The sequence below is a fragment of the Lissotriton helveticus genome, chromosome 2_1 (assembly GCF_964261635.1).
Source record: "Lissotriton helveticus chromosome 2_1, aLisHel1.1, whole genome shotgun sequence".
NCBI classification, from domain to species: domain Eukaryota; kingdom Metazoa; phylum Chordata; class Amphibia; order Caudata; family Salamandridae; genus Lissotriton; species Lissotriton helveticus.
This window is the reverse complement of record NC_136059.1, coordinates 1,192,134,595-1,192,160,714: the sequence shown is the minus strand read 5'-3', so window position 1 is coordinate 1,192,160,714 and position 26,120 is coordinate 1,192,134,595. Positions and strand designations below refer to the sequence as shown.

Sequence of the window (26,120 nt, the reverse complement as noted above, 5' to 3'; positions counted from 1 at the left end):
GATGATTCTATGGGGTTGTCAACAAGGATAGAAGAACTGGTGGAGGCAATAATTAGTAGGAAAGATTGGGTGTCAAGAGGTATGATGTATAGTCTTTTTGGAATCTTCCTTTCTGGTAAAGTGAAAGGAGTAGAAAAATTCACGTACACACAAGTTAACCTCCGCCGCCAGGTTTTTTCAGGGTTATGTCTTTAGGGCCTTACATCTGGGTTCCAGCTTAGTTAACATACATGTGTATCGATTACAGAAAGATAAACATACCTCTACCATTTCAGGAACCGGCAGCCTATCCTTTCTTGTTTAAAGACTAAGCTGATTTTGAATTCTAATGTGGCCTAAAAATTAATTTTCCATACCTGGTGAGTCACTTCTGTTCTGACAGATTCAATGAAGTGAAGGTCAGTCGGGTAAAGGGCACAAGCGAACATGAAATCCTGCCAAATCTGAAAGACAAATATGAAAATAATGAATTTAAATTATCTAAGAATGGCTTCCATTTTGCTAACTGATTGTACCACGTGTACCATTCTTGCACCACTGTGGTCTCCACTAAACAAAATCTACTCGCACAGCCCTGAAAGACACTGATCTTTTTCAAGCCAGAAAAAGTAAATATGTGCATACTGAATGCTAAAGTATACCTCACAGTTACTTCTGTGTCAGTGACTTAGGTCTGTGTTCTACTATTGAAATTATGTACTGTGAGTTCAATTGTTCACCCACTGCTAATGTGCTAAGTAGCACTTATTTCAATGTACGGCGCCTAAAGAAAATCCAATAAATTCAAAAGAAAGAGATGCAAGATATTTCTTTATCTTACATAAAAGAAGAACAGGGACGGATGGATGGGATCATGGTGAAACTAAAGAGCTTTTAAGTGATGTTGAGTATCATCTTCCTAAACTCACACTGATCTGAAAAATTGGTCAAAGTATTTCTATATAATCACTCATGAGCAATAGCACAACTTGACACTATTTATTCTGAAAACTTGTGTTGTGGCCACACTCCAAAAAGCTTGCATCAACGATGTTGTAACATATGAGCTGTGAAATACACCCCAAGACGTCTACAATGCGAAAGGGCACCAGAAGGAGAGAAAGGGGAAATGTACTCCAAGCTACACACCCAACAGTGCGATGCTGGTTGGAGGAGGGCAGGCACATCACACATTATTTGGGTAAATCTACTTCTTTAACAATGCAGATGAATATGTATAAATCAGACGGATTCATGGTGTGTGAGACTAACGTTTTTACTCTATACTATTTTTTTTGCATCCATAATGTACACTGCAGTTCCATGGGGGCTGTTCACAGCTTAACGAAAAGTAAGGGTCAATAACTACTTTTAATGAACTGTTTTCCTGCACTTATTGAAACAGCTATTTTTATTTAAACGTGTTTTAACTGACAGAAAGTAGACCCAAAAAATGGCAACATTGACAGATGCTAATATTAATAAAAAGATATTCCTGTCAAAGACAGAATACTGTTTAACCCACTAAAGGAACATGTAATTGAAGCAAATTCCAATTGTGTCTGCTATGTTTTATTTTTATGTCACACAATAACCAATTGTGTCACATTATTTTCCAATTAAAGTATTTCAAAGAATAGGAAGGCTTAAACTTAGTTCACGGTATAGAGGCAAGGGGAAACAGATGAAGGATAATTTGCTATCATGTGTTAAACAAATGTTGAGGAATTATTTATCTTGGCTTGTCATTCACCAGGGAGTTACAGGGCTTGAAATGCAAAATAGAGGATTTGTTTTGATCCAGTTAACATAATTGTTAAGGCAAACTCCAGGCAGCAATGGCTGAGACTTGGCCCGCAGTCAACTATAGACATCTGAAGCAGGGTTATGTATGTCAATACATTTGAGGAAAAAAAAAAATATATATATATAAATATTTCCTCAGCGGTTTTATTACTTGTAATATATGTTTCCATTAAACACCGATTTGATTTTGAATTCTCTAGATTTGAACCGTATGTTTTTGTCCACTTAACAGGTCGACTACTGTAAATAAAAGCAGACTCAGAGAATTTTTGTCATGCTTTTTAAAACAAATAAAGAAAAAGGTAGTGCCTCCTGGCATGAGGCTCACAGTACCGAGGTCAGAGAGTGGTTGGTGCAAGCTTCAGCTTGGGCCTAAATAAAACGAGGCCCATGTTAATTTGCGTTCATGGCAAACCATATTCAACTTACAGCAGGTTTTAAGGAGTATTGAAATCCATGGAGGTCAATAGATAAAAAATGAAAGACACAGAAATTGCATGTATCAATAAGGACTAGCTAGTTTAGAAAGATATAGGAGACTCAGGTAGGTACGTCAAAAGGCAACAAGGAATAAGGAAAAACACTGTTTTCCTCATAAAGCCCTCACCCACCGACCTAGTCGGTGGCATGCTTCATCATCGGGCCCACCACAGTGGCACCGAATGTGCCCCGGGTGTGCTTCAATGCCAGGAGACTGCGGAGCTGGTATGTTGCTGAGTGTGCACACTCAGCAACATACCAGCTGGGACGACTCCTGGTGGCCCCCCGCCCTAGGCAGCGCACCCAAACCAACAGACCACGCACGCAACCTGGGCTTCATCCTGGACTCCTCCCTCTCCATGACCAGACAAGTCAACGCCGTCTCCTCGTCGTGCTTCAACATCCTACGCATGCTACGCAAGATCTTCCGGTGGATCCCCACCGAGACCAGGAAGACGGTCACCCATGCCCTCGTCACCAGCCGACTGGACTACGGCAACTCCCTCTACGCCGGAACCACCGCCAAACTCCAGAAGAGACTCCAGCAGATCCAGAACGTCTCAGCACGACTCATCCTGGACATCCCCCGCCGCAACCATATCTCCGGACACCTGAGAGACCTGCACTGGCTCCCGGTCAACAAGAGAATCACCTTCCGTCTCCTCACCCACGCACACAAATCCCTGCACAACCAAGGCCCAGGATACCTCAACTACCGCCTCAACTTCTACGCTCCCAAACGCCAGCTTCGATCGACCGGCCACGCCCTCGCCGCCGTCCCCCGCATCCGAAGAGCCACCACAGGGGGAAGGTCCTTCTCCTACCTCGCCGCCAAGACTTGGAACTCCCTCCCGACCCACCTCCGCCTGACCCAGGACCACCTCGCCTTCAGGAAGCAGCTCAAGACCTGGCTGTTCGAGCAGTAGCGGACCCCCCCTCCCTAAGCGCCTTGAGACCCTCCGGGTGAGTAGTGCGCTATACAAATGTTTGATTGATTGATTGATTGATTGATTGATTTTATTGCCAGCGCCTTGCAGCACCGGAAAAAAATGACATCACTTAACACCACAAACATACAGAACTTTTGAATGTCCCAAACGAATATAAACTCAGTCCCAGCTGCCATCTTCCTCTTTTAGGCTGCTCCGGTCCCAAAACACGGAATCTTAAACTTATGTAAACGATATACATGAGCCTCTCACCATCTCCTATTGGTTATCTGAAACAAACAAGAAATTTGTATTTAATAGATCCAAAAATCCAAAGAACAAAAATGTCCAAAACAAACTAAAGCTCGATAACTCCCCTCCCCCTCCAAACACTTACCTGGGAGGGAGGGAAGGATAATTGATCCAAAGTTTTCAAATAAAACCTTGTAAACACATCAGCATTTGACCAATCTGCGGCACGCAAAATCTCCTGACAAAAAAGCTTTACTTGCCGTGGCACCCCTTACCGAATGCGCACCAAAATCCTGCAGACTCACGCCTGCCTCAAGCATACAACATCTCACCCATCTAGCGATGGTTGCAGAAGAAACAGGTGTAAATGGTTTCATATACGAAATCAACAATTGATCATCACCATGCCTTCAGAATTTGCGTAATCTGCTTTCGTACTCCTTCAAGCAACCAACAACACATAACTTAGGGTGATCCCAAAACTCAGGAAAATAAAAAAGTAAATAAAAAAAAATGATGAAGACATGCATTTCGTCCTTCTCGCAACTCTAAATACGACCCCATCCAGATTATAACTTTCTGTTGGAAACGTCCAAAGCGCAAACATCAGACACTCGTCTAAAAGAAATCAGACACATTAAAGTAGCCAATTTATCTGATAACTGCTTCAGACTCTAAAACGTATTCATAGGCCACCCTTCAAACAAAATAAGCAGCTTTTTCACATCCCACAAATAATTATATCTAGGCTTTTACAGTCTCCGCAACTTAACACCTTTCATAACCCTACAGACTCACGGCTCTCTACCTAATGAACAACCTCCAACTAAACCATGACGTGCCGCAATAGCAAACCTGTACAATTAATAGTTCTATAACTCAAACCCTCTTGAAACAAAGATGATAAACGGTTTGTCAACTCTATGGTAGATGCCTCCACGGGATCCAAATCCCGTTCCATGCACCAACAAACCCACTTCTTCCATGCTCCAATATCTCTCTTTCTTATTCCTGGAGCCCAAGACTCCCTGAGCAACTCTTGAGCCTGTTCAGAGAGATCTCTGAACTGCACACCTCTCTTGAAATCCTCCAAACAAGAAGGCTCAATGCCTCTTCAAAAACCAAAGTATGAAAAACACCTTCTTCCTCTAGACGCACATCCTCTGAATCAAAACAGCTCCTCTACTGCCATTTCCAACAAGCCTGGAAACCACGCCTGACCTGCCCAAAACGGCATCACAATGACCAACTGACCGCCCAGCCTCCTCACCATCAACACCACCACCCTCTGAATCAACGCAAAAGGAGGGAAGGCATAACCCTGAACCTTCCTCCAATCCTGCTGAGAAGCATCCACCTCCTCTGCCAACAGGTCCAGGTTCCAGCTGTAATAATGTTCCAACTGATACGTTAATCTTGACGCAAACAGATCCACATCTAGAGGCCCCAAAACATTGAAAATCCTGTGGAAATAAAGGACTCTCCGCTTCTAGTCGCTGAAATCCCTGAGAAACCTTGAATTCCAGTATGCCACCACATTGTGGCATACTGGAAAATATTCCGCCCTCAAAACGATCTTCTGTTCTAAACAAAAACTCCAAATCCTTTTTGCCTACGTCAGATTCCTTGATCTGCTTCCACCCAATTTCTTTATATAACGGACCGCTGAACCATTGTCCATCTTTATTAAAACATTGAAATTCCATCTTTCACCCGTCTCCTGATTCTCCAGACATGGTCTCCATCCAAAAAGACTCGCGTCTGTCTCCAAAACAAAATCTGGATAAATCTAAAAAAATGCCCTGCCATTCCATGCTTCCAAATTTTCCAACCACCAGAATAACTCTTTCCGAGCCTCTACTGAAAGAACCAGTTGATCTCCATACCACAGACCTTTCCTCAACACCTCTGCCTTCAATCTCTGCAAAGCCCTGTAATGAAGCTGCCCTGGAAAAACCGCCTCAGTAGAGGAAGAAAACAAACCAATCACCCATGTCAAACTCCTCAAAGTAACTCTCTCCTTCCTCAATATCCCTTTCAACCCTGACTTTATCTTTACCACCTTTTTCTTTGGAAAATTTAAAGTCATTTCCACCATGTCTACCACCAAACCTAAATACTCCAAACATTGACTTGGCTTCAAGACTGACTTTTTTCCCTGTTGATCAAGAAACCTAATCCCTCCAAAAGATTTAAAGTCAGACGTAACTGCTTCTCTAACTCCTCTTGACTTAGCAACATTATTAAAACGTTGTCTAAATACATTATCATACGCACACCTCTCTCGCTCAAACACTTGGCCACAGGTCTCAAAACCTCTGTAAGATACCATGGAGTTGAAGCCAGACCAAATGGTAGGGAAGTAAACTTGTAAAGCTCTCCCAACCACCTGAGCTGAAGAAATCTGCGGCTCTCCCCCACAATAGATATTGTGAAAAACGCATCCTGCAGGTCTAATTTCACCAACTAATCATTCTCCTAAAGAATGTCCCTCAACAGATGGATACCGTCCATCCTGAAATGCCTGTACATAACAAACTGTTTTAACCCTCGCAAATTTATCACGGTCTCCAACCTTCTTCCCTGCCAAAAATATAGTACTTACAAACCCTTAACTCCTCTCTGATACTTTCTGAATTGCTCACTTTCACAGCATTTCCAACAGCTCTACTCCTACTACCTCTAGCAATTCTTTCTGAAAAACCAATTGATTTGGTTCCTTCAACTGAATCGGCAGCTCCTAGAACTCGATAACATATGCTTTTATAGTTTCAAGAACCCAACTGCCCTTGGTTAGACTCTCCCAATTTACTACAAACCATTTCATTCTTCCCCCTATCTCGCAAGGGATAGAACCAACATTGTTCTTCGTACTCACCTGGAGTTCCTTGAGAGAACTGCGCACGACCTCCTGCTTGGCACATCCTGCCTGATCTTCCTCTCTGAGGGTAGAGTCCAGTCGCTGACTGAAAACCCCTGAACGCAGCACAACCCTGCAACTGGTACTGAGCCCTTCCGAAAGAGAGGCCGGGGATAAGGACCTTGCCCCACCCCTGTCAAAAACACCTCTTCCAAAGACCCTCCTTAACCCCTTTGCTGCGTGCAAAATTTTGCCGCGGGGGCTAGGGGTGGGCGTGGCGCATCGGTGCTCATAACAGCTCATAACAGCTCCCAGATCTTTTGACTGGGTGTGAGTGTTTGATTGGCTCAGATGCTCCGTCCATCACCACCCCCTTTTGTACCGCTTTGACCGCCATAAGTGTGGCAGGGTATGCTCAGACGTGAGTTCCTTGCTCACTTTGCCACTGGATTCAAGCAAGCCCGGCTGAAGACGGCTGGAATGCCAGAAACCGGTCCTTGGTAGCTTGTTTCCGGTCCAGGGAAGGCATGGCTTGGCAGTTCGGGCTGGACTGTTCCCATGAGGTACAGGGTCAGACTGATTTGCATATAGCCATGTCTGAACTCGCGTGGCAGAGTGGGCTAAAGAACGGTGATGGATCAAACCCAGATCTTTTGACTGGGTGTGAGTGTTTGATTGGCTCAGATGCTCCGTCCATCACCACCCCCTTTTGTACCATATCCTGAATACAGCATGTCTCGAAAAGAAGGCACAAGTGTTGCCTAGGCAAGACCTAAAAAATAGCCCTGAAGGCTGCCTTTAAGGTTACAGACCCTTTGTAGCGGTCTTTAAGGCCAAATTAATGGGACAAATATTACTGGCCCAGTGATTTTTTTATTAATAAACTGTATCATGTACACATGCAAACTCCCCAGAGGTGTACCTCAGAGACCCGCAAATGTTGTTTGGGGCATTGCGCAAGCACACCCAGCCTGATGTGTGATATTCAAAGGTTCACCGGAATTCAGAGCTAGGTGGTATCATCACTTGCAAAGTGTAAGCCGGGCTGAGTTCTGGCAGCCAGTGCTAGGAAAAGTGCAGCAAGGGGCAGAGCAGGACCACAGTGAGCAGGAAGTCTCTTGCTGCTTCCATGAGAAAGGCAAACGTTCTAGGGAGCCGGCGGACAAGGGGAGTCTACCCGTGAACTAGAGCGTGAGCCGGAAAGCAGCAGGGGCAGTAACAGGGAAACTGCTGCGCGCCCCCTTGCACAGGCAGTGGCGCTAGCTGAGATTCAATTCGCAACTCAGGCCCTCTCAAGGAGAGGGTCGTCAGCATCCAATCCTGAAAGTCCTCCCCATTGGCAGCATGAGGCAGCTAGGGGCAGAAACAAGAATAAAGTGTGAGTGTTTGTGATCGGAATACAGGACATAGTTGTGCTTTGAGAAATAAATTCTGGTGTCACTGCAGGACGTTGTGGTTATGGTGTGACAATCGCAAAGAGGGGATTATGTTGCCACTACAAAAGGAGGGTATCATGGTGTCGTAATGGAAAATGCCAATGAGAATGTCACTACACAAAGAGAGGGATTATTGTGCAACTAAAGAACTAGGATATTGTGGCCACTTGAAGAGGCGCATTATAGTGTCACTACAGGCTGTATGATGTCACTATACTAAGAGGAGGATTATTGTTTCACTACAGGATGTGTTAACACTTCAGGAAACTGGGACTACGGTTTTACTACAGGAAGAGAGGATTATGGCTTCTCAGCAGGGATGGAGGACTATTGCTTCACTGCAAGGGGATTATGTTGTCACTAAGCCTTTATAGGGTCACTGCAACAAGCGCGCTATCATGGGGTCAAGAAAGGAGGAAGGGGTTATAGCCTTTATAGGGTGGAATCATGGTGTCACTAAAGGATGAGATTAGAGCGAAACTACAGGAAGAGGGAATTACAGTGGTACAGAAGAGTGGGATGTGGTATCACTTCAGAGAGAAGGATTATAATACCAAACAGGCACGATGGGATCAAACTGTAATTAAAAACATTGCAGACTATGTTACAATGAGACGTGGTTATGGTCTGGGGACAGACAGAGGGGCTGCTACGTCACTGTAGTCAGAGAAAACACTATGGGGTGACTGCAGCTTGGAGGGTTTTGATCTCTACAGACACAGTGACCCGGTTGACAGGATCCCTATAATTAGATGAAAGGCATGAATGAAGGCCTTTTTATTCCAGCGGACCTGTGAAGTCTTGCTGCTCCATGCTAATAGGGCCTTGGTGCAGACGCATTAACCGCATCGCTGCTAGGGAGATTCTCCTGCTGTGCTGGACAGCAATAAAAACGGGTGTGGTCATGACGAGCTAAGCTCGTCATGAGCACAGGAGCACTGTACTGCATGATGAGCTGAGCTCGTCATGAGCATGGAAGGGGTTAACAATAAATGTGATCAAGCAAAGGGACCTGTACCTGTGAAAGATTATTGGAGAAATAATATCTCCGGGACACAATTATTGACGAATAAAAAGCTGTCCCCCTGCTATCGCGTAACATCACCGAAGACTCGCTGGAACAGAAGTGTTTAATTTTCGCGCCTAGCCGCTTGTATGCGAACCTGCATGCAGCACATGATTGCTAACAAAGCCTTGACATTGAGTGACCATCCTGTCATCAACTCTTTCCTCTTGACTTCATTTCCCTCTGCCCTTCTCCATTGAATTAAAAGTTCTCATTTCTGGCTCCTTCACCGCCTGCCTAGATCTCCATGTGTAGGTGCAGCACCTTTTTCAAGATGCAGATCTAACAGCTCACATTGCCTTGCATTCAGAATCTAAGTGCTTCTAAATCAGAAAAAATCCAACTCCACACTCATTTTTTTGGTTCCCGCATGCACCCTTTCCCAAAGTTGGACTAAGACAGAAAATTGGCCCGGATGCCGAAATTAAAGCGGACCCCATTAGCTAATTAGATCACTGAAAATCTGCCCATGTTTGCAATTTTGAACTTGTAAAGACAGCTGTAATTTTTTGCAAGTTATAGAAGACTGCATGGATTACTGCTTGCTGCAGTCAATATGTGTCTCTTAATGTCGGGGAAATCAACAGTGAAAACCGTCCCAGCAGCCCATTAAGCAGACTCCAAACATCTATAAAGAACAGACCCCATACGAATTTGTGAAGCCAGATGAGTAACACTTGACAGGGCTTCCCTATTATGTTTATAAATGAGCCCCCGGGACCTGGCCCACCCGGGGATAAATGTTAAAACAAGCGTGTGGGCTGCCCCTTTTTTGTTTTTTTGCTGCAAATTCACAAATCCGTTGCAATTATCGCCACTAATAATGATTTTATTTTGTAATGCTTTTTGGCCCAGGCGGGGTCCCTAGTGGACCCCAGTACCAGGCCTATGGGGTCAGGTTACTCCTACCCTGCCCCCTTCGCTTTTTTTAACGTTTTTGTTTACGACTCAGCTGAGTGTGAGTCCCTAGATGGCTGGCAACACTTCCTAGTTGAAGTGTTGGCAGCCAATCAGATCTCTGCACAAGATCGGGAGAATTTGCAGAGGGTTCGCATCCCTAGATCTACAAATTTGGTTTTCTTTTAATAACTCTAAAACTACTGAATGGATTTACACCAAATAACAAAAAGTACTCTTTCTGGACCAAGAGCTAGCTTTCTGCCAAATTTGGGTCATTCCGTCCAGTGGTTCGGGCTGTAGCAGAGTCTAAAATCATGCTTCGGTGGAGTTTGCTGGAATATATACATATATATTAAAGAAAACACGTAATACTTATCTGCAAAAGACTTACATTTACATATGCCTTTACAATTCAAGTTTTTACAATGCTATTGGTTGTAAAGGCATCCGTGATAAAGGCATATTCGTGGTAAAAAATTGCTGTAAAAACAATCGTGATGAAGACTGTTTCATTGTAAAGCTTCGTTGTAAAGGCATTTGTTGTTCTACCCTCGTAAACGATGTTTCCCACATACTTTCAATTAGGCAAGCAAGACTCAAAATCACTGGCGGCTGCTCCCGATGTGACATGGTAGTGCGGCAAGGGGGGGGCACATAAATACATTTAAAAATATATATATCATTTTTTTAAATAAATTACATCTTACCTGATGCCTCATTCGGTCTGTCTTGCTCCTCTCCTGATCCTCAAATGGTGCACACTGCACAGGCTCCCAGATGCCAATCCCAGTGCTTCTCTCATGCTGCAAATTCTTTTCCCAGCATAAGAAAAGTGCTGGGATTGGTGTGAGTGGCCTGGTTTACCGGTGAAATAGTGCCTGGGAGCCTGTGGCTTTTTTCCACCCAGCTGTACAACACAGAGAAATGCTAAGTGCTCATGACGGTTTGGTCGGCTTAAGACGGCCAGCCAAACCGACATGCGCACTTAACAGTGCCCACAACACCTCCTCCTGAAGCTTAGGCTAGCCCGGCCATGCACCACCCTGTGGTTCGGCTACCCAGCAGAGGCAACGGTGAAAACAAAATGATAATAAAATTATTATATTATCAATTTATTTTTCACTGTTGCCTCTGCTGGGTAGCATCAGTGGGGCGATGCTAATCCACCACAGCGTAGGAGCCACCCCTGCTCAAAACCGCTGGCGTAACGGAAAGTGAGGGGGCCTCCCTGCATGATTCTTAGAGGGGCCCCTCCGGGCTCAATCAAGAGCTCTCCGGCCAGAGTGCAGTGCTGAGGGGGCCTCTTGGAGCTAGGGGCCCCCCGCACCGCGGGGGCTGCGTGGGCCTGTGTTACGCCCCTGCTCAAAACCTGTCCTGTCTGTTGCTCCATGACCAGTACTTACTGCTAGTTGAGTCCACACTGCCCCTGCCAGAGCCACGACTCCACTAGGGGCTTGAGTCTCCGACCATTCCACAATCACCAACAGTGACAATCGGTACTGGGCTTTATCAAGTCCTTCAGAAAGCCTTGAAGGTGGCATCTGATTCAGTCATCCGGGCAGCTGCACAATACTGTCAGCCACACCTGTATGGTGAAGGTAAGTTCTGGGAGGCACCAGCCCTAACTGCTGCAGTGACCACCACCTAACAAGTACAGTGAAAATAAAAGCAGTACATGGGCTAATTATCCTAACTAACAGCAGTGTGAATGGTACCCTGCATATTAAGAGCAAGGCTGTAGGTGGGGATGCCCCCTGGTGTTCTGCTGTGTCCATGCGACATAGACAAATGAACAGAGGTATTGTCATCAAGTCTATGACAACCACAACAGAATAACTAGGATGAGAGAGGGGGCATACATCCCCATTGCTATGATGTAAAAAAATAAAAACTAGGATACTTTAACCACATAATTTGGAACTCCCCAGTCATACACAAATGCTGGTCCCAAATACATAATACACTGTCCATAGTCACTGGTATGACGCTTAGAACAGACCCCAAAATTGCTTTACTAGGCTTAATGGATGAATGGGAAGAGCCCAGAGGTACAGTTGGTCTATTCATTGTGAAAAGAGACAATGAGCACCATCAGCAGTTAGAGGTGGGCCATTCTGTAGGGGAATGGACACAAGGCATGAACGAATGTGCAAAGGCTGAAGAACAAGAGTATGCCTCCAGAGGAGGCCCTCGGAAATATTGCAGAATATGGGGCATGTGGTGAGACTATCATCAGAGTCTGGACCCTATGTAAACAGCTAAATATGCTTGGGGAATGCATCAAACAATGTATACATCACTGGAGAATTACAAATGGCTACAGATCACTAGTAATGAAACATGTTGGCTATGGCTACAGTCAAAAACGTTTTTACCAAAGATGATCATGACTAAAGGAGTTTTTCAACCCCTCTGATGATTTATTGTGTTATATGGAATCATGCATGTTGTGACCAATTGTTCATGATATGGAATATATTATCTGAAATGACTTGTTGTTTTGAGTGCAAGGTTCCCATTTCTTTAAATATTGTTGTGGACATTGTGTCCCACAAGCGGGTTTACGGTGGCTGATACCCCGTACTCGTGCACCCATTTTTTCTGAATAAACTTGTACTTATTGGTTATAGGTGCGGCTGCAGTTGCCTCCGCCGTTTTTTGTAAATAGTTTGCAGTTTTGTGAAGCTTGACCAGCCACATTTGTTCTGTACAGGTAATCTGGCCTTAAGGTTGTGAGCGTGTGGTTGTTGGCTTGCTGTTATTTCTCCAATTTGTGGTCAATAAGTCAATTTAAAAGTGAGCAGAAAGAGGAGATTTGTGCCTGTCTGTCAGCCTAATAATGACTAGAAATTTAAATTAACACAAGTGATCACAATGGTGCTGCAGGTTAAATTAAAGGTGAACTGGCAAACGAACTATTTTGTTGCAAATAAGTAGTCGAATTTAGTGTGCAACATAGATCCAGAACAGATTTTCAGGGTATCCAGATAACTTTAAAAAAAACATAAAATTCATCTAAATGCAACTAATAATTATAGTTAATGTTTCTTTTCTGACATTCTGGTAGTGATCTCACCCTTCAGGATCCACAGTGATAATTCCTGATCTAAATTAGGTAGATGCTTCAGGCAACCTATAAACTGTACAAAGATCTGTGCGGATGGAGTAATTATTTGTAAATATTATCCCTGAGGCATGCATTGCCTTTCCTAATTAGGGCAAGAGGTTCTCTTATTTGCGCTTTGTATCAAACAAGTCTTGCAAATGTCCATCACTCCTATCATTCCATACACTTTTTTACAGTCAATGCTCAATTTCAAAACTTTATTTCGATTTCGTATAGAAACCATAAAAGTAAACATAACAAAAATTTGTAAAATCAAATAAAATTAATCAAACATTATACATATTTACATACTTTTTTTACAGTCGAAATTTTAGGCTTCCTGTAGTAAAAATAAGGTTGAAGCTATAGCCTTCCTATAGTAAAAATAAGATAGACTTCTATTTTAACATCTCTGCACAAGTCAACCCTGATGTGGCCTAACTGCTAAAGCGGTTGATCTCAAATCTGTGGAACTGGTTCGAGTCTCGGCAATGATGATCAGCACCCTGTGATTCCAGGCAAATCACGTACTTTCTCCGTGCCTAACAAAAATGAATGTGTCCTTGTGTGATGCAAATTGGTGCTCATGTAAAGCGCTCTGAGACCCGATACCTTCGGGTCAAGTTCGAGCTATATAATAGTCCAGGGGGAAAAAAAACCTGCTTTCAGCACCTGGCAAGTTTAATTATTCTTGGCTTCTCGATAGGTGATCACTCGTTCAGCGACTACCCGAGAAACCATGGCCCATCACTCACCTACTGCACTCCGACAACATAATGTATTATGGTTTATTACCAGGAAATACTAAAATTGGTATGCAGCAGACACTGCAATGATAAAACCAAACTGTTTTAAAAGGGACCACACACACACACACTTTTACAAGTCACTCGCAGTCCTCATGCTGACCAAGTGTGAAGACAAGTGAAGATTATAAAACTATGATCATTAAATACAAAGGATTTTACAGAAAGAAGGAAGGCAGGAAAGAAAGAAAGAAGGGAGGAAAGGAATGACAGGTGATTTCAAATCAGGGAAGGAGCTAATGGGCGATAAGCTTGTCTGGAGTTTACCAACTCACTCTTCTTGTAGTTACTTCTGCTTATGTCATGCAGTGTGCTGCCTAGGTTGGAACATGCAATACAAAAATGGGATAGCGCATACCCGTTATAAATGCTGGGCCATATGTATCAACATGCTGATTTGCAATTCTCAAATAGCAACTTTTAGAAATCACTATTTGAGAATTGCAAATAGGGATGTATGTAAAAAAAAATCGCAATTTTTTTGCGATATGTTAATATTCCTTCATTGCGATTAGCAAATTGCGAATAGCAATTAAGGAATACTTTCCCATTCATTTCTCTGGGCCAGGAGGCCCATAGGAATGAATGGGAAGTTATTCTCAATTTGCGATTCGCAATTTGAGAATCGCAAATAGAGAATAATTTCAAGGGTGCAGGGGTGTCAAAAGGACACCCTGTTGCACCCCTGAAATAAGCATGGGTGCACATGTGGCACACATACATGCCCTAAGGGCATGTATGTGCTTCACATTGCACTTTCAAAAATGCAAAAAAGTGAATTTTTCAAAGAAATCGCAAATTAACACCAACTTGAAGTTGGTGGTAATTTGCGATTCCTTAAGGCCAAATTGCACTTTTTTGGTGCTTCTTTGGTGCTAAAAAATCTTCACGAGCGAAAAGAGGGGTTGAAGTTCCCAGGGCATTGTGTATTTTAAACAAGGAAATTAATAACCTTGTCCGGGAACAATATCTAGAAAGAGGCATTGAACGTGGAAGAGAGATTTCCAGGTTAAAAAGAAAGAGAAATAGACTTAAGCTAAAAATAAAAAAGGCTAAGGAAGATATTACCTGGATTGATCTGCGGGAATCTGTGGTACATGGCAGGATTAGAGATTTTTGGGCAATAATAGGTAAGGGGTGTGGATCTAGATTAAGCCCCTCCCCTATCCCTATCGGGGAAGAGGTATGGGCCAGTTATATACGGGACCTGTATGCAGGGAACTGCATGTCTGACACTTCCGCCCTTGAAGATACCCTTTGTGATGTTAGTAGCATGGGTCCGGATGCGGTTGGCCTAATGAATTATCCTTCAGTAGAGGAAATTGAGACGGCCATAAAAAATATGCGTGTCTCTGGGGCAATGGGTCCAGACGAACTCCCCATGACGGTCCTTAAACAGGACCCGCTCGGGTGGAGCACAATTTTGTACCCTCTGTTCAAAGTATGTTTTATGACTAAAAAGGTACCCGCCTCGTGGAGGGGGAGTATTCTGGTCCCTATTTTTAAGAAGGGAATGAGGGATTGCCCGAGTAACTATCGCTTGATCGCGCTCCTTGACTCAATCGGGAAGGTTTTCGCGAAATGCCTCCTAGGATCCCTATCCGCGTGGGTCGAGGAGAACAATATTCTGCCGTTTGCTCAGACTGGGTTCCGTAGGAATCACGGAACCCTGGATAATCTTACCGCTCTGCATGTGGTTACGGACAAATATGTACAGGTGCGAAGGGGGACGGTGTATGCAGCATTTATCGATTTCTCCACCGCGTTCGATAAAGTGGACCGTGGAATGTTGTGGAGAAAATTGGCTGCTCTAGGTCTCCCGCCCTACCTGTTGGAGCTGGTGCGGGCCCTCCATACAGAGACCTGGTGTAGGGTCCTGTTGGGGGGTGAAGGGGGACTCTCTGACCCTATTCCATCGGGTAACGGCCTCAAACAAGGCTGTTTATTGGCTCCCCTTTTATTCTCGTTATATACGGCTGATTTGCCCGCCGCCATGTCTAACACCGAGGGTATTGCCCCTCTGGTGGGGGGGACCCCTCTACCTTGTTTGATGTATGCAGACGACGTTCTCATCCTTGATCTAACTCCCAAAGGACTTTCAAATAGGCTACATGCTCTTCATAGTTATGCTGTGGCTCATTGCATGAAGATTAACATATCCAAGAGTAAGGTTATGTGTATAGTAGGTAAAAGGAGGGGTCGAGTAGCAGATTTTGGTTGGTACATTGGGGGGCAAAAGTTAGAGGTTGTCAAGTCATATACTTTTTTGGGGAAAATTGTTACGGCTAATCTGAGTGAGAAACTCCACATAGAGCACTGTTCCCGCAAAGCTATTGCACATGGCAAAGGTCTAAACTCTCTATATCAAGCAACGGGGAAACGTCACTTCCCGATTTTATTGGAGGTGTACAGAGCCAAAATCCCGGCAACAATTCTCTATGGTATAGAGTTAATAGAGGTAAAAAAGTGGGACTTTTGCAATCGGATTGAGGGGAAACTTTTAAGATCTCTCTCCTCATTAAACACTGCATGCTCTTTGGCCGCCTGTAGGATCGAATTCGGTCTAAGGAGCAGTTGGGTACAGGGACTCTGTGCCCTTGTAAGATGGGTGGCTTGTCTTGCAAGAGCGGAAGTTGGGACACTGAGAGCTTTGCTCAAAAAGGAACTATTAGGTAGTTTCAATGAGTTTTCCCAACTTGTTCGTAATTTCAGAATAGCCGTAAAGTTTCTAAAATTAGAAGAAACTACTCTTTTTTCGTATTCACCTATACAGTTAAAACTTGCTTTAAAAGCAGCCTCTTGGGACCTCTGCTTCCAATCAGACAAAAAATCAATTCAGGGAAAGAAGAACATAGATATCCTCCTTGATACTTACATGATGAAGCAGCCACAACCTTATGTGCGATGGTCCCTCCCACACGGCATACGAAGATTTTGGTTTTTGTTACGCTATGATTTAATACCCTTAAATCTTCTGCTATCTAAATGGTATGGCTCCTCCTCTTTGTGCAATCTATGTAAATTAAATATTCAGGATTGCATGCATGTCCTACTGATCTGCCCGGCGTTATGTAAATGGCGCACTAGATGGATAAAAGCAATTTGTTTTCGTCTTGGCATCCTAACTTTGAATGATTTTCGTCATGCATTGTATTTTCCTCCTAGCGAAATGTTCTGCTTCTACATTTTTAATTTTTTTAAAGGTTTTTTAGCTATTTACTGATACTTTATGGAGATGCTTTTTGACTTGTCAATCACTTACTGTTCTGGTGGGTAAATTAATCAGTATCTAGGCTAGATATTTCTTGGGAGGCTAACCCTCTGCATTTGTACTGCTTTGTATTGTATTTCTGTATATTTTTTGGTGTGAATATTAATCAGTATCTAAGCTAGATATTTCTTGGGTGGCTAACCCTCTGCATTTGTATTGTTTTGTATTTGTATTTTTGTATATTTTATGTGGCCCTCTGTGGAGAGCCAAAATCATAATAAATAAAATTGATTGATTGATTGGTGCTTCTTACATTGCATTTAAGGAATCGAAAAATTTGCGATTCCTTAAATGCAATCGCAAAATAAGGAATCGCAAATTTTGCGATTCCTTATTTTGCCTTAATACATACCATTTGGCAAAATTCCATCGCAAACGCCGAAATTCTGCGAATTGCGGCGTTTGCGAATGCAATTTTGCTTGATACATATGGCCCGCTATCTTTTAAATTTCACAATGGCTTAAATAAATACTTCTGGTCCATAAGTTGATCATTATTGACAAATGCAGATCTTATTCATCTGCTGTTGTGATGAAAATTAATTTTACCATGATCCCAAGTTCATCGCAGATTTCATAGAATTCGTCCTGCTCGTAAACTCCTCCTCCCCAAACTCGCAGTGTGTTCATGTTGGCATCTGCTGCGGATTGCAGAAGACGCTTCAGCCTATTGGAGAAGGGATCAAAGTGTAAATTAAGTAAGTGGAAAATAAACTTCAAATAAAAGCATCGATATAAAAAAAAATGAATGAAATAATTCATCAATAAAAAATACACCACAGACTAATAGCTGAGCCTGGCAGTCTTGCTTTGAGGGGTTGGTGAGGCCTTGGATGGTGACTGGGAGTGGGCAGGGTCTCTCTGCTGATGCAGCAATCTAAGATGGCATCCACCGGCCTCATGATGCCTCTCAGGCTGCGGTGCTCCAGGTGAGAGCAGGATGCCTTGGTGCCATGTAAGATCTGTGACAGATAGCGGGAAGCATGAGATTTGATTGGGAAAGCATGACAACACCAGTTTAAATGGATCTGGAATACACAAGGGTTCATGAAATCCCAGGCTTCGGAGGACCGGGCCATGCCAAGGATTGATCCCACAGCTGAGCGGGGTCATCGCTGCTACTTGAAGGTGCTCTAATTCCACAGAACTCCATAATGGCAGGCTAACAACCTGAAAAGGGGAAACAGGACTTCTTCACACACTGGCAACAAGGTGGTGGTCAGTGGTGAGGAGGACCAGAGCTCATGGGCAGATGCCCATATAAAGGGTCATGAAGGAGATGATGGCATCACTAGGCGCAACTATGATGAAGTGGTGTAGGAAGTTGGGTTTTTGCTTGAGGGGCATGAAGACTCTTCTCAAGCAACAACCATAATCCCGGTCAGGGTGAACCAAAAAAAGTCACAAAATTAACCTGTGGTGAACCCTCTGGTAGCTTGGCACAAAAACAGACATGCTTAAATGAGAGGCACTGTGCTAAGCATTTATACAGCAAACAACCAGTAAGAAAAATCACATTCCAATTTGGAAAAATAGGGTACATTTTAATAAATAAAATGACACCAATTAAATAAATCCAAACAGTAGAACTGGAGTTATGAATTTTTAAAAGTTTAAGTGAAAAATAGACCCTAAAGGATGAAAGTGCCAACAGTGGGTATCTGGTATCTGGTTGAGCGAGACCGGGGGTAAGGCCGAATGAGATGGAGTATGGTTCGGCTACACGAGGTGGATTGGGCCCAGTCTCGATTTACCTTTGGACTAAAAAGAAATTTTGAAGAAATGTCCTGAGAATGTAAAGTTCAGTAGGGCAAGACAGCAGAGATGTCCAAGGAGGATAAGTTGTTGTCAGGGCGACGTTGGACAGAGTTACAGTGAATATTTATACGTTCGGACTTTGTAATTGTTTTCAGTTAGAAATCTCCAGCGGGCCCAAGTTTCAGGTTTTGGCAGTTTGGGGACCTTAAGCATCACTTCCAAGGGTCCAGGGCTGGTTGGGCAACACTTGGAGGGCAGGCCGCACTTCAGGTCCAGGTGGAAGGGTTCAAGGTGGTTGGAGCTTGTGGTGTCTCTGTAGCTCAGAACAGGAGGCCAGTCAACCACCCTTGAAGTATGTCTGGTAGTCCTGTGATCAGGCAGCAAAGCAGGCCTCAAGCAGCAGGGTAGTCCACCGTGGGTATAAGGCAGGCATCAAGTAGAAGCATAGTCCTCTGGATTACAAGGCAGTCCATCTGAAGATTCAGAAGTGAACCGAAGAATTGGTTTGAGGGTTCAATATTTATACCTGGTGCCAGCCTTTGAAGGGGGAGGGGCTTCTAGGCTACCACACATCTGGTGCTGGAAAGTTAATTTCTTCCCCATCCCAGGCTCCAAGTAGTCTAGGGTGACAAAAGGCTGGTGTCACATGTGAGTGTGCAACAAGCTGCTCTTTGAAATATCAATGGGGCAGGGAACAGCTCCACCTCTGCCATCTCGGCAGGCTGGCCCATCCTGCCAGCACTTGGTCCCCCTTTGTCTCATTGACCAGGAAAAATACAAAAAACACTAACTGCCAACTAGTTACGGTCATGTGACCGAGGTAACAGGCAACAGGTACCAAATAGTTAGGACAAGAAAATGCCAACTTTTAAAAGCCGCATTTTCAGAATGATGACTTCAAACACAACTTTACCATTAAAGAGGATCTTCAATTAAAATTTGTTTGAGACCAAACACTGCATTTCTACTAATTTCCAATCAGAATTTAGCACTTATTAAATGTAATAATGTAATCCAATGTTATTCTATGGGAGAGGTAGGCCTCAAAGAAGTGAAAAACAAATGTGGGAATTTTTCACTACCAGGACATGTAAAACTTAAAAACACACGTCCTACTTTTTAAATACAATACATCCTGCCCTATGGGCTGTTTAGGGCCTACCTTAGGGGTGATTTATATGTATATAAAAAAGGGGAGGTTTAGGCATGGCAGAAGGTTTATTTTGCCAGGTAGAATTGGCAGTTTACAACTGCACAAACAGGCTGCAATGGCATGCCTGAGAATTGTTCTAAAGGGATACTTAGTGGTTGGCACAGTAAGTGCAACAAGCTCAATAGTAGCATTTAATTTACAGGTCCTGAGCCCATGTAGCACTACTTCACTTGGGACTTATAAGTAAATTAAATGTGCCAATTTGACCATATTTAAAGGAGCGAGCACAAGAACTTTAGCAGTGGCAAAGTGCACAGAGTCCTAATGCCTACAAAAACGAAATGCAGAATTCAGCAGTAAATAAGTGGGGAGAAGGCAAAAGGTTTGGGGATGACCAAGCCCAGCAAGTGGGAAAAGGCAGAAAGCTCCCCAGCAGCAGGGAAAGCCTATCTTGAGCAGGTAGAGGCCTAGAGTAGTGAGCTGCAAGGGTCAAGTGAAATTATTTGAGAACAGGAGGAGGAACAGGAAGAAGACATTGGAAACTAGCCTGGATAATTGATCAAAATTAAGGGTTCATACAGAGTTTGAAAGATAAACCGTGCACCAACTCGTGGCTCCCACACTCGATCTAGAGATTTGGGAAGTGCCATGTTTTTCGACAGCGTACACTCTTCTGGCAGAAACCTTTGATCCACATCCTGCCTGTCATTGGGCCATTCAATTAATGCACATCAGACCATCATTTCCATTTAGAGCACATTCTCAGACATACATTTTCACCGTTCAGGACCATGAGGAAAGCCTGAATTTCTCAAAAAGCAAACCTAAGAAAATGTACCCATGCACTAGGAGCAAACATATTTGTTATTTTTTTCTCAATAACAAACTCTTCAGTTGGGAGTTTGTTTTTGAAAATCAAAACAATTTGCCATATGGGTGTATTAAACATGGTGCTCACTGAGTAAAGCTTCAGTGTCTTCAGTAGAGCCACCATCGCCACCTCACCAAGGCTCTACTGAAGGCAAAGAGATTCCTGCTTGCCTGATGGAGATCTCCAAGTATTGCAGGAGGTCTTCCGCCCGGGGAGTGGAGGACATCGGTCTGCTGACCTGGCAGGCAGGCAAGATATCCACCAAACCCGAAGCGCCTTAGACTTCAAGGACAAAGTGGTGATGCAGAAGAAATATGTAGGAGCTTTGTAAACTTTTGTGAGGAATCTGGGAGGGTTTTTGGGTTTCCTTCACTGGCTCTTAACAAGTCTATAACAGAGGTGAAGTCCATTTCTTAAAAAAACAGAATCTGCAGGGCCCTGAGGCACTGATTAAAAAAGGCATGTGGCCCCCTTTCTAAGCCCTTTGATCATATGCATGTGGACGGGGTAGGGTAATAGTGATTGGGAGATCCTGATATTCGTGCCTCCGTTCTGCAGCTGAAATGAAACATTCCCCCCAGGAGGATAGGGATTGTATACTGCTCTTTCCTGATTTCACTGCCCTTACCTTTACCGAGTTGAGCTTCTCTGAGAGCCCTGGATAAACTTGTAAATCATGGAAATAAATGGGATGAGGTAACGCAGGTGGATCCAGCACAATCCTTCCTGGACACTGTGTGGTGTGGTGGTAAGAGTGCAAATTCACCTGCAGCAGTTGGGAGTGGTAGATGGTTACTGACTGTTTTTTCTGGGTATTTGACTGGCTCACAAAGACTCTCTATATTCATACCTCATATGACTTTGATACTGGAGGAGAAAGCTAGCACAGGGAAGGCACAGTACGTTAAATAATGTGGCTTTGAATGAGGTTCCTCCGTCACTCCTTCCGTTCCCCTCTCCTTGTCTGTTTGTCTGTGTTCCAGTCCCTTCTTTCCTTTTCTTTTATTGTGTCCTTGCCCATCCTTTCCTGTTTGGCTCTTGATTTCGTTAACCCCACTGGGTGGCAAATTGAATAACAGTGGATATTCAGATTATATGCAAAATGTTGTGTTATAGGTTGATCCTAGGAGCCCTCACAGCAGACTTTTTCCACTTGTGTTAAGATTCAACGAAAACCGGAGAGATCACTTAACAGATGACAGCATCATTGTTGCAGGTTCAAAAAAAGACTGACTGCGGTGAACCCACCTTCAGCAAAGCACAGAAATACCGGAACTCTCTACCTTCGAAGATGAGAAGCAACCACCGCAATCACATTCGTGAACACCTGAGGGGCTAGGTGAGGCTGAGGGGGAGCACTGAAAATTCAAAGTGTTCCTGGCCCACCTTAAACTACAAGTAATACCTGTAGGGCTGACACACTGTTATATCAAAAAATGTGTCCTGCAAGTCGAGGGAAACCATCCAGTTCCCTGGATTCAGAGCAGATAGAATCTAAGCCAAAGTGAGCATTTTTAATTTGTCCTTTTGCACAAAGACATTTGGAGTCTGAAGGTCCAGTACAGGGTTAAGGCTGCTGTCCTTTTTCAGAACACAGAAGTAGCCTGAATACTAACCCTCGCCTCTCTGAGTCTGGTACCCTTTTGATGGTACCATGAGAGATGTAGCTCCTACAGTAAATTGAAAAAGGCTCCTCCAAGATTCATTCTGGTGGGGAAGAAACCAATGGTAGGAAGGTAATAAAAGGTAGGGAGTTGCCCCTTTGAACAGTCTGTAAGACCCATCTGACAGACGTGATGGGCTGCCAATGTGGGAGGAAATAATGACTCCTGCCCCCTACAGGTTGGTCTGAAGTTGATGAAGAGAAACCAAAGCGCCTTTGTGGTTGTGGTAGCAAGAGGTGAGGAGTTGGAGAACTGATGCCCCTGAGGGCCGGTGCAATTTCTGCCAGTGACACGTTCACAGCCAGATAGGACTGGGCTGTCTACTGCACTGCAAGCTAGGAACGCGGATGTTTACTATAGGGTACAATCTCCACACCCACCCACCCACCCCCAGCATTGCCCCTACATTTTCAGAAATTACAGGGATTTGCTTAGGATGAGTCAAATGCTTAAATGAACACACGGTGACCCTACTGTCTTCAAACTGTTTCAGTGCAGGTTTTGCCTTCTCTACCAAAAGTCTAGAACCATCAAAAGGGATGTCTATCAGAGATACTTGCACATTGCCAACAAAATCTGAGGAAACTCATTCAGTCACGCCTGCAAAGCACAACACTGGTACTGCACAGATAACATACTTTGCCACATCCTGCCCAACATGGATAGTCTAAACTAGGGCGGCCCTATAGTACTTCAGGACCACCAGCAAGATCTTGCTGGCCATGTCTCATAAGGCATGCATGGAGCGACCTAACTGGCAGACTGAATTTATGGACCATAACACCAAGCTGGTAAACAAAATATCTGTGTGGCAAAAGCATCAATCTATTTTCATTTTATATCAGGGGGATTGGTCGGAAATGAGGTGGGATTACTTTTTCTGGCCAAAGCCTGTGAAAAAAGACTTTCTGGTGTAGAGAGCTTTGTTAGGAAGAAATATGCTTAGGTTCAGGCCTGTGTTACCTGTCTACTTCTCAGCTTATGAGTGAACAAGAGTGTGGTTTCAACCATATATCCATCAAGGTATCTGTGATGGGGTCGTAAAACAGGAGTTAGGGTTCCTATTTTGGTCACCCAAGTTGGAGATTCTCCATCAGAACAGTAGTCTTTGTCGCAACAGAGAGTAACTCCAATTCTACTTTCTCAGCTGCCCTTCAAATAGCCACTGCAAATGAGGCATTTTCCTTGGTTGGCTTGCCAATATGGTGAGTCAAGCTCTGTTTCAGGAGAGGTGACCAACCCACTGGTATTCTGTAAATCAATGTATGAAGTATCAACAGTATAATAAGGGAGAAGCAAACCATCTCACTGTCCAACATCATCTGTATCTTGGGGTGCTCCCGATTCAGGTTTACGATCAGTCACAACCAAAAGTAAGTGGAGCCTCTGCTGATGGAGGGATTGGGTTGGAGGCAAGAGGCATGCTAACCGGTTGCACTTTTGTTATTTCACAGTATGACACTGAGCGAGCACTTGCCAATGTTGGTTCGTGGTCTGACATGGACATCGGCACAAGGTCACCGACTGTTGCCAGTGGAGACTGGCACAGCATCAGTGCAGTGGAAACTGGCGTGGACCTTGGGGCCGGACTGGAAACGTGCCTGGTCAGTACAAGTCTTGTAACGAGTCCCAATTGGGCAGAGGATGTTGAGGAAGGACCCGACTGAAGGCTTGTGCGGCTCCTTGGGGCCTGGAAGCTTATCAGAGAGAGTCAAAGGGGCACTAAAGATTTGTATTATGGCCTCCATAAAGGCTTTGATCTGATCTGTTATGGAGTAAACGATGACCTGGGGAACTCATTCAGGTATGGACCAGCTGGGGCATTGGCACTGTGGCAGGTGACATCAGATATTGATAGACTCACTCCTTCTATTTAGAGCAAGATGGGGCTAGGTCCAACTTTGCTTTCTTGCACTTGTGTTTGGAGTTCGAGTGTGGCTTACCTACAGATTTTGAGCAGGAAGGGGAACAGTCAAGGAAAGGCCCTCATGACTGGGACTACATCTTTAAATAGAGCGGGGCCTGTGTGAAGGCTGTGACTCCTTCTTAGGCTTCGCGATGTACAACTTAAACTCCAGGTTTCAAATAGATTTTGGGTGCATCAGGGCAAATTGATTAGACAACACAAGTCATGATCAAAGCCCAGGTATAAAAAACTTATCTCGTGGGGGTACTTGGCCATCATCTGCTGGTGCCAGTCTCGGCATGGCCTAGGGCAATTGTTTTCAGAGAGGACATAGTTCCTTAGCAACCTGATTTGGTAGAATTTCAAAACCATCTGAAGATCTATAAAGTTGGGAGCAAAGCTTCGGAACTCCGTCACAAGGCATTTAAAGGAAAAAACTGACATCAGCTCACAGGGATGGCCCTGATATGCAGCTCTGCTCCGTCTCTTCTGGGGCAGTATACAGCCAGTGCAGGGCCACATGATGCCCTCTATTGGCATACAGAAGAACTACTGAAAGAAATTCTCCAGAGCAAGTCTGGCACCTGGAGATATTGAAACTGTGATGAATCTGCATTTAAGAAATACCCATCAGAAATAACTTTTAGCATCTTTTAATCCTCAAAGTTTTAGGTCTTCCACATCAAACAAAGGTGATTCATGATTCACACACCAACAGCATCATTATTATGATGGCAGGCAATGTGTCTAACCACATTGTCTGGAGGCACTCCAAGCTGAGATACCCTATGAGGATGGAATCACCGGGCAACGGTATGTCAATAGACAAGATTGAAGGGGGGGAACCATGTCGTCAGTAAGTCAGAACTCCTCACAACTGCTGGGATGCATAGTGGTTTGCCCTGATAGGACCCTAGCAGAAACAGAGGTGGTGCCGGACACCGGACTCTCGTTTACAGGCATAGGCTTCCTTGGGTGTGCATAAAAAGTGTCTTTCCATCAAACACGACCATCAGTTTAGCATGCAACATCAAACTGTACTTCAGTCTTCGATTCCGATGCGGCCACTTGACTGACAACGTTTTTATGCAGATCCTGCACTGGTTTGGTGTAGTTCGGAAAAACAGATGCTATTCCCTGTGAACTGTGGTGGGCCATGGACCGAACATGTTGCAATATAATATTATGGTCCCTGAAATTGAACATTTGAGCAATGATGGTCCTAGGGGGCGCCCATGACGGCAGGACCAGCGGTCTGTGCGCCCGATCAATGTTGAAGAATTTTGACAATGTCATGGGTCGCAGTTCCTTCACAATCCAGGTTTTCAAGAACAGCTCCACTGATGGACCTTCCACCTTTTCAGGAAACCCTATGAAGCACAGAATATTTCGTTTGGACCTGCCCTCTGAGGCTTCCACTCAGTCATCTAGTTTAGCAGACACTTTGGACAATTTAGGTAATGTCTCTTTCCTCTACTTTACCTTTCATTGCAGCTCTGAGACCATGCCCTCGTCTCAGTGACCCTATCTGCAACCCTATGAAGAAATGTGCAGAGCAAGTTAACATCAATAGCCACCGAGTTCATTTTAACCATCATCCGGACTCTCAAGCCATTGATTGCTGCCATCAGATCCTCCAATGTTAGGGCATGATCTCCCTGCTACCCACTCGGAACCCTGATTCAGTCACTGGGACTTCTGGTTGGATAACATGGGTGTAGTTCACTATTTCAATTGTCTATGACAGCTTAGTTGGTTTATCTTTCCCCATTGCGGAATGCGTAGCACAACAGCTAAAAGTTACTTCAGATTTAAACCACCCCTGGTCTCCTGTGCTCAGCTGATACGATCAATCGTGTCTCTGTCGGGCAATCATG

The 26,120-nt window shown here is 44.1% G+C and overlaps 1 protein-coding gene across 1 annotated transcript in view; it reads right to left on the bottom strand.

Annotated features, from left to right (window-relative positions):
* MANBA (mannosidase beta) overlaps positions 1 to 26,120 on the bottom strand; it is a 286,149-nt gene that overhangs the window by 90,911 nt on the left and 169,118 nt on the right. Inside the window, exons 9-10 of the mRNA XM_078676071.1 lie at positions 17,441 to 17,558; positions 357 to 443 (exon numbers count right to left, since the gene is read on the bottom strand). Coding sequence (XP_078532197.1) covers positions 357 to 443; positions 17,441 to 17,558 — 205 coding nt within the window. The remainder of the gene's footprint in view (positions 1 to 356; positions 444 to 17,440; positions 17,559 to 26,120) is intronic.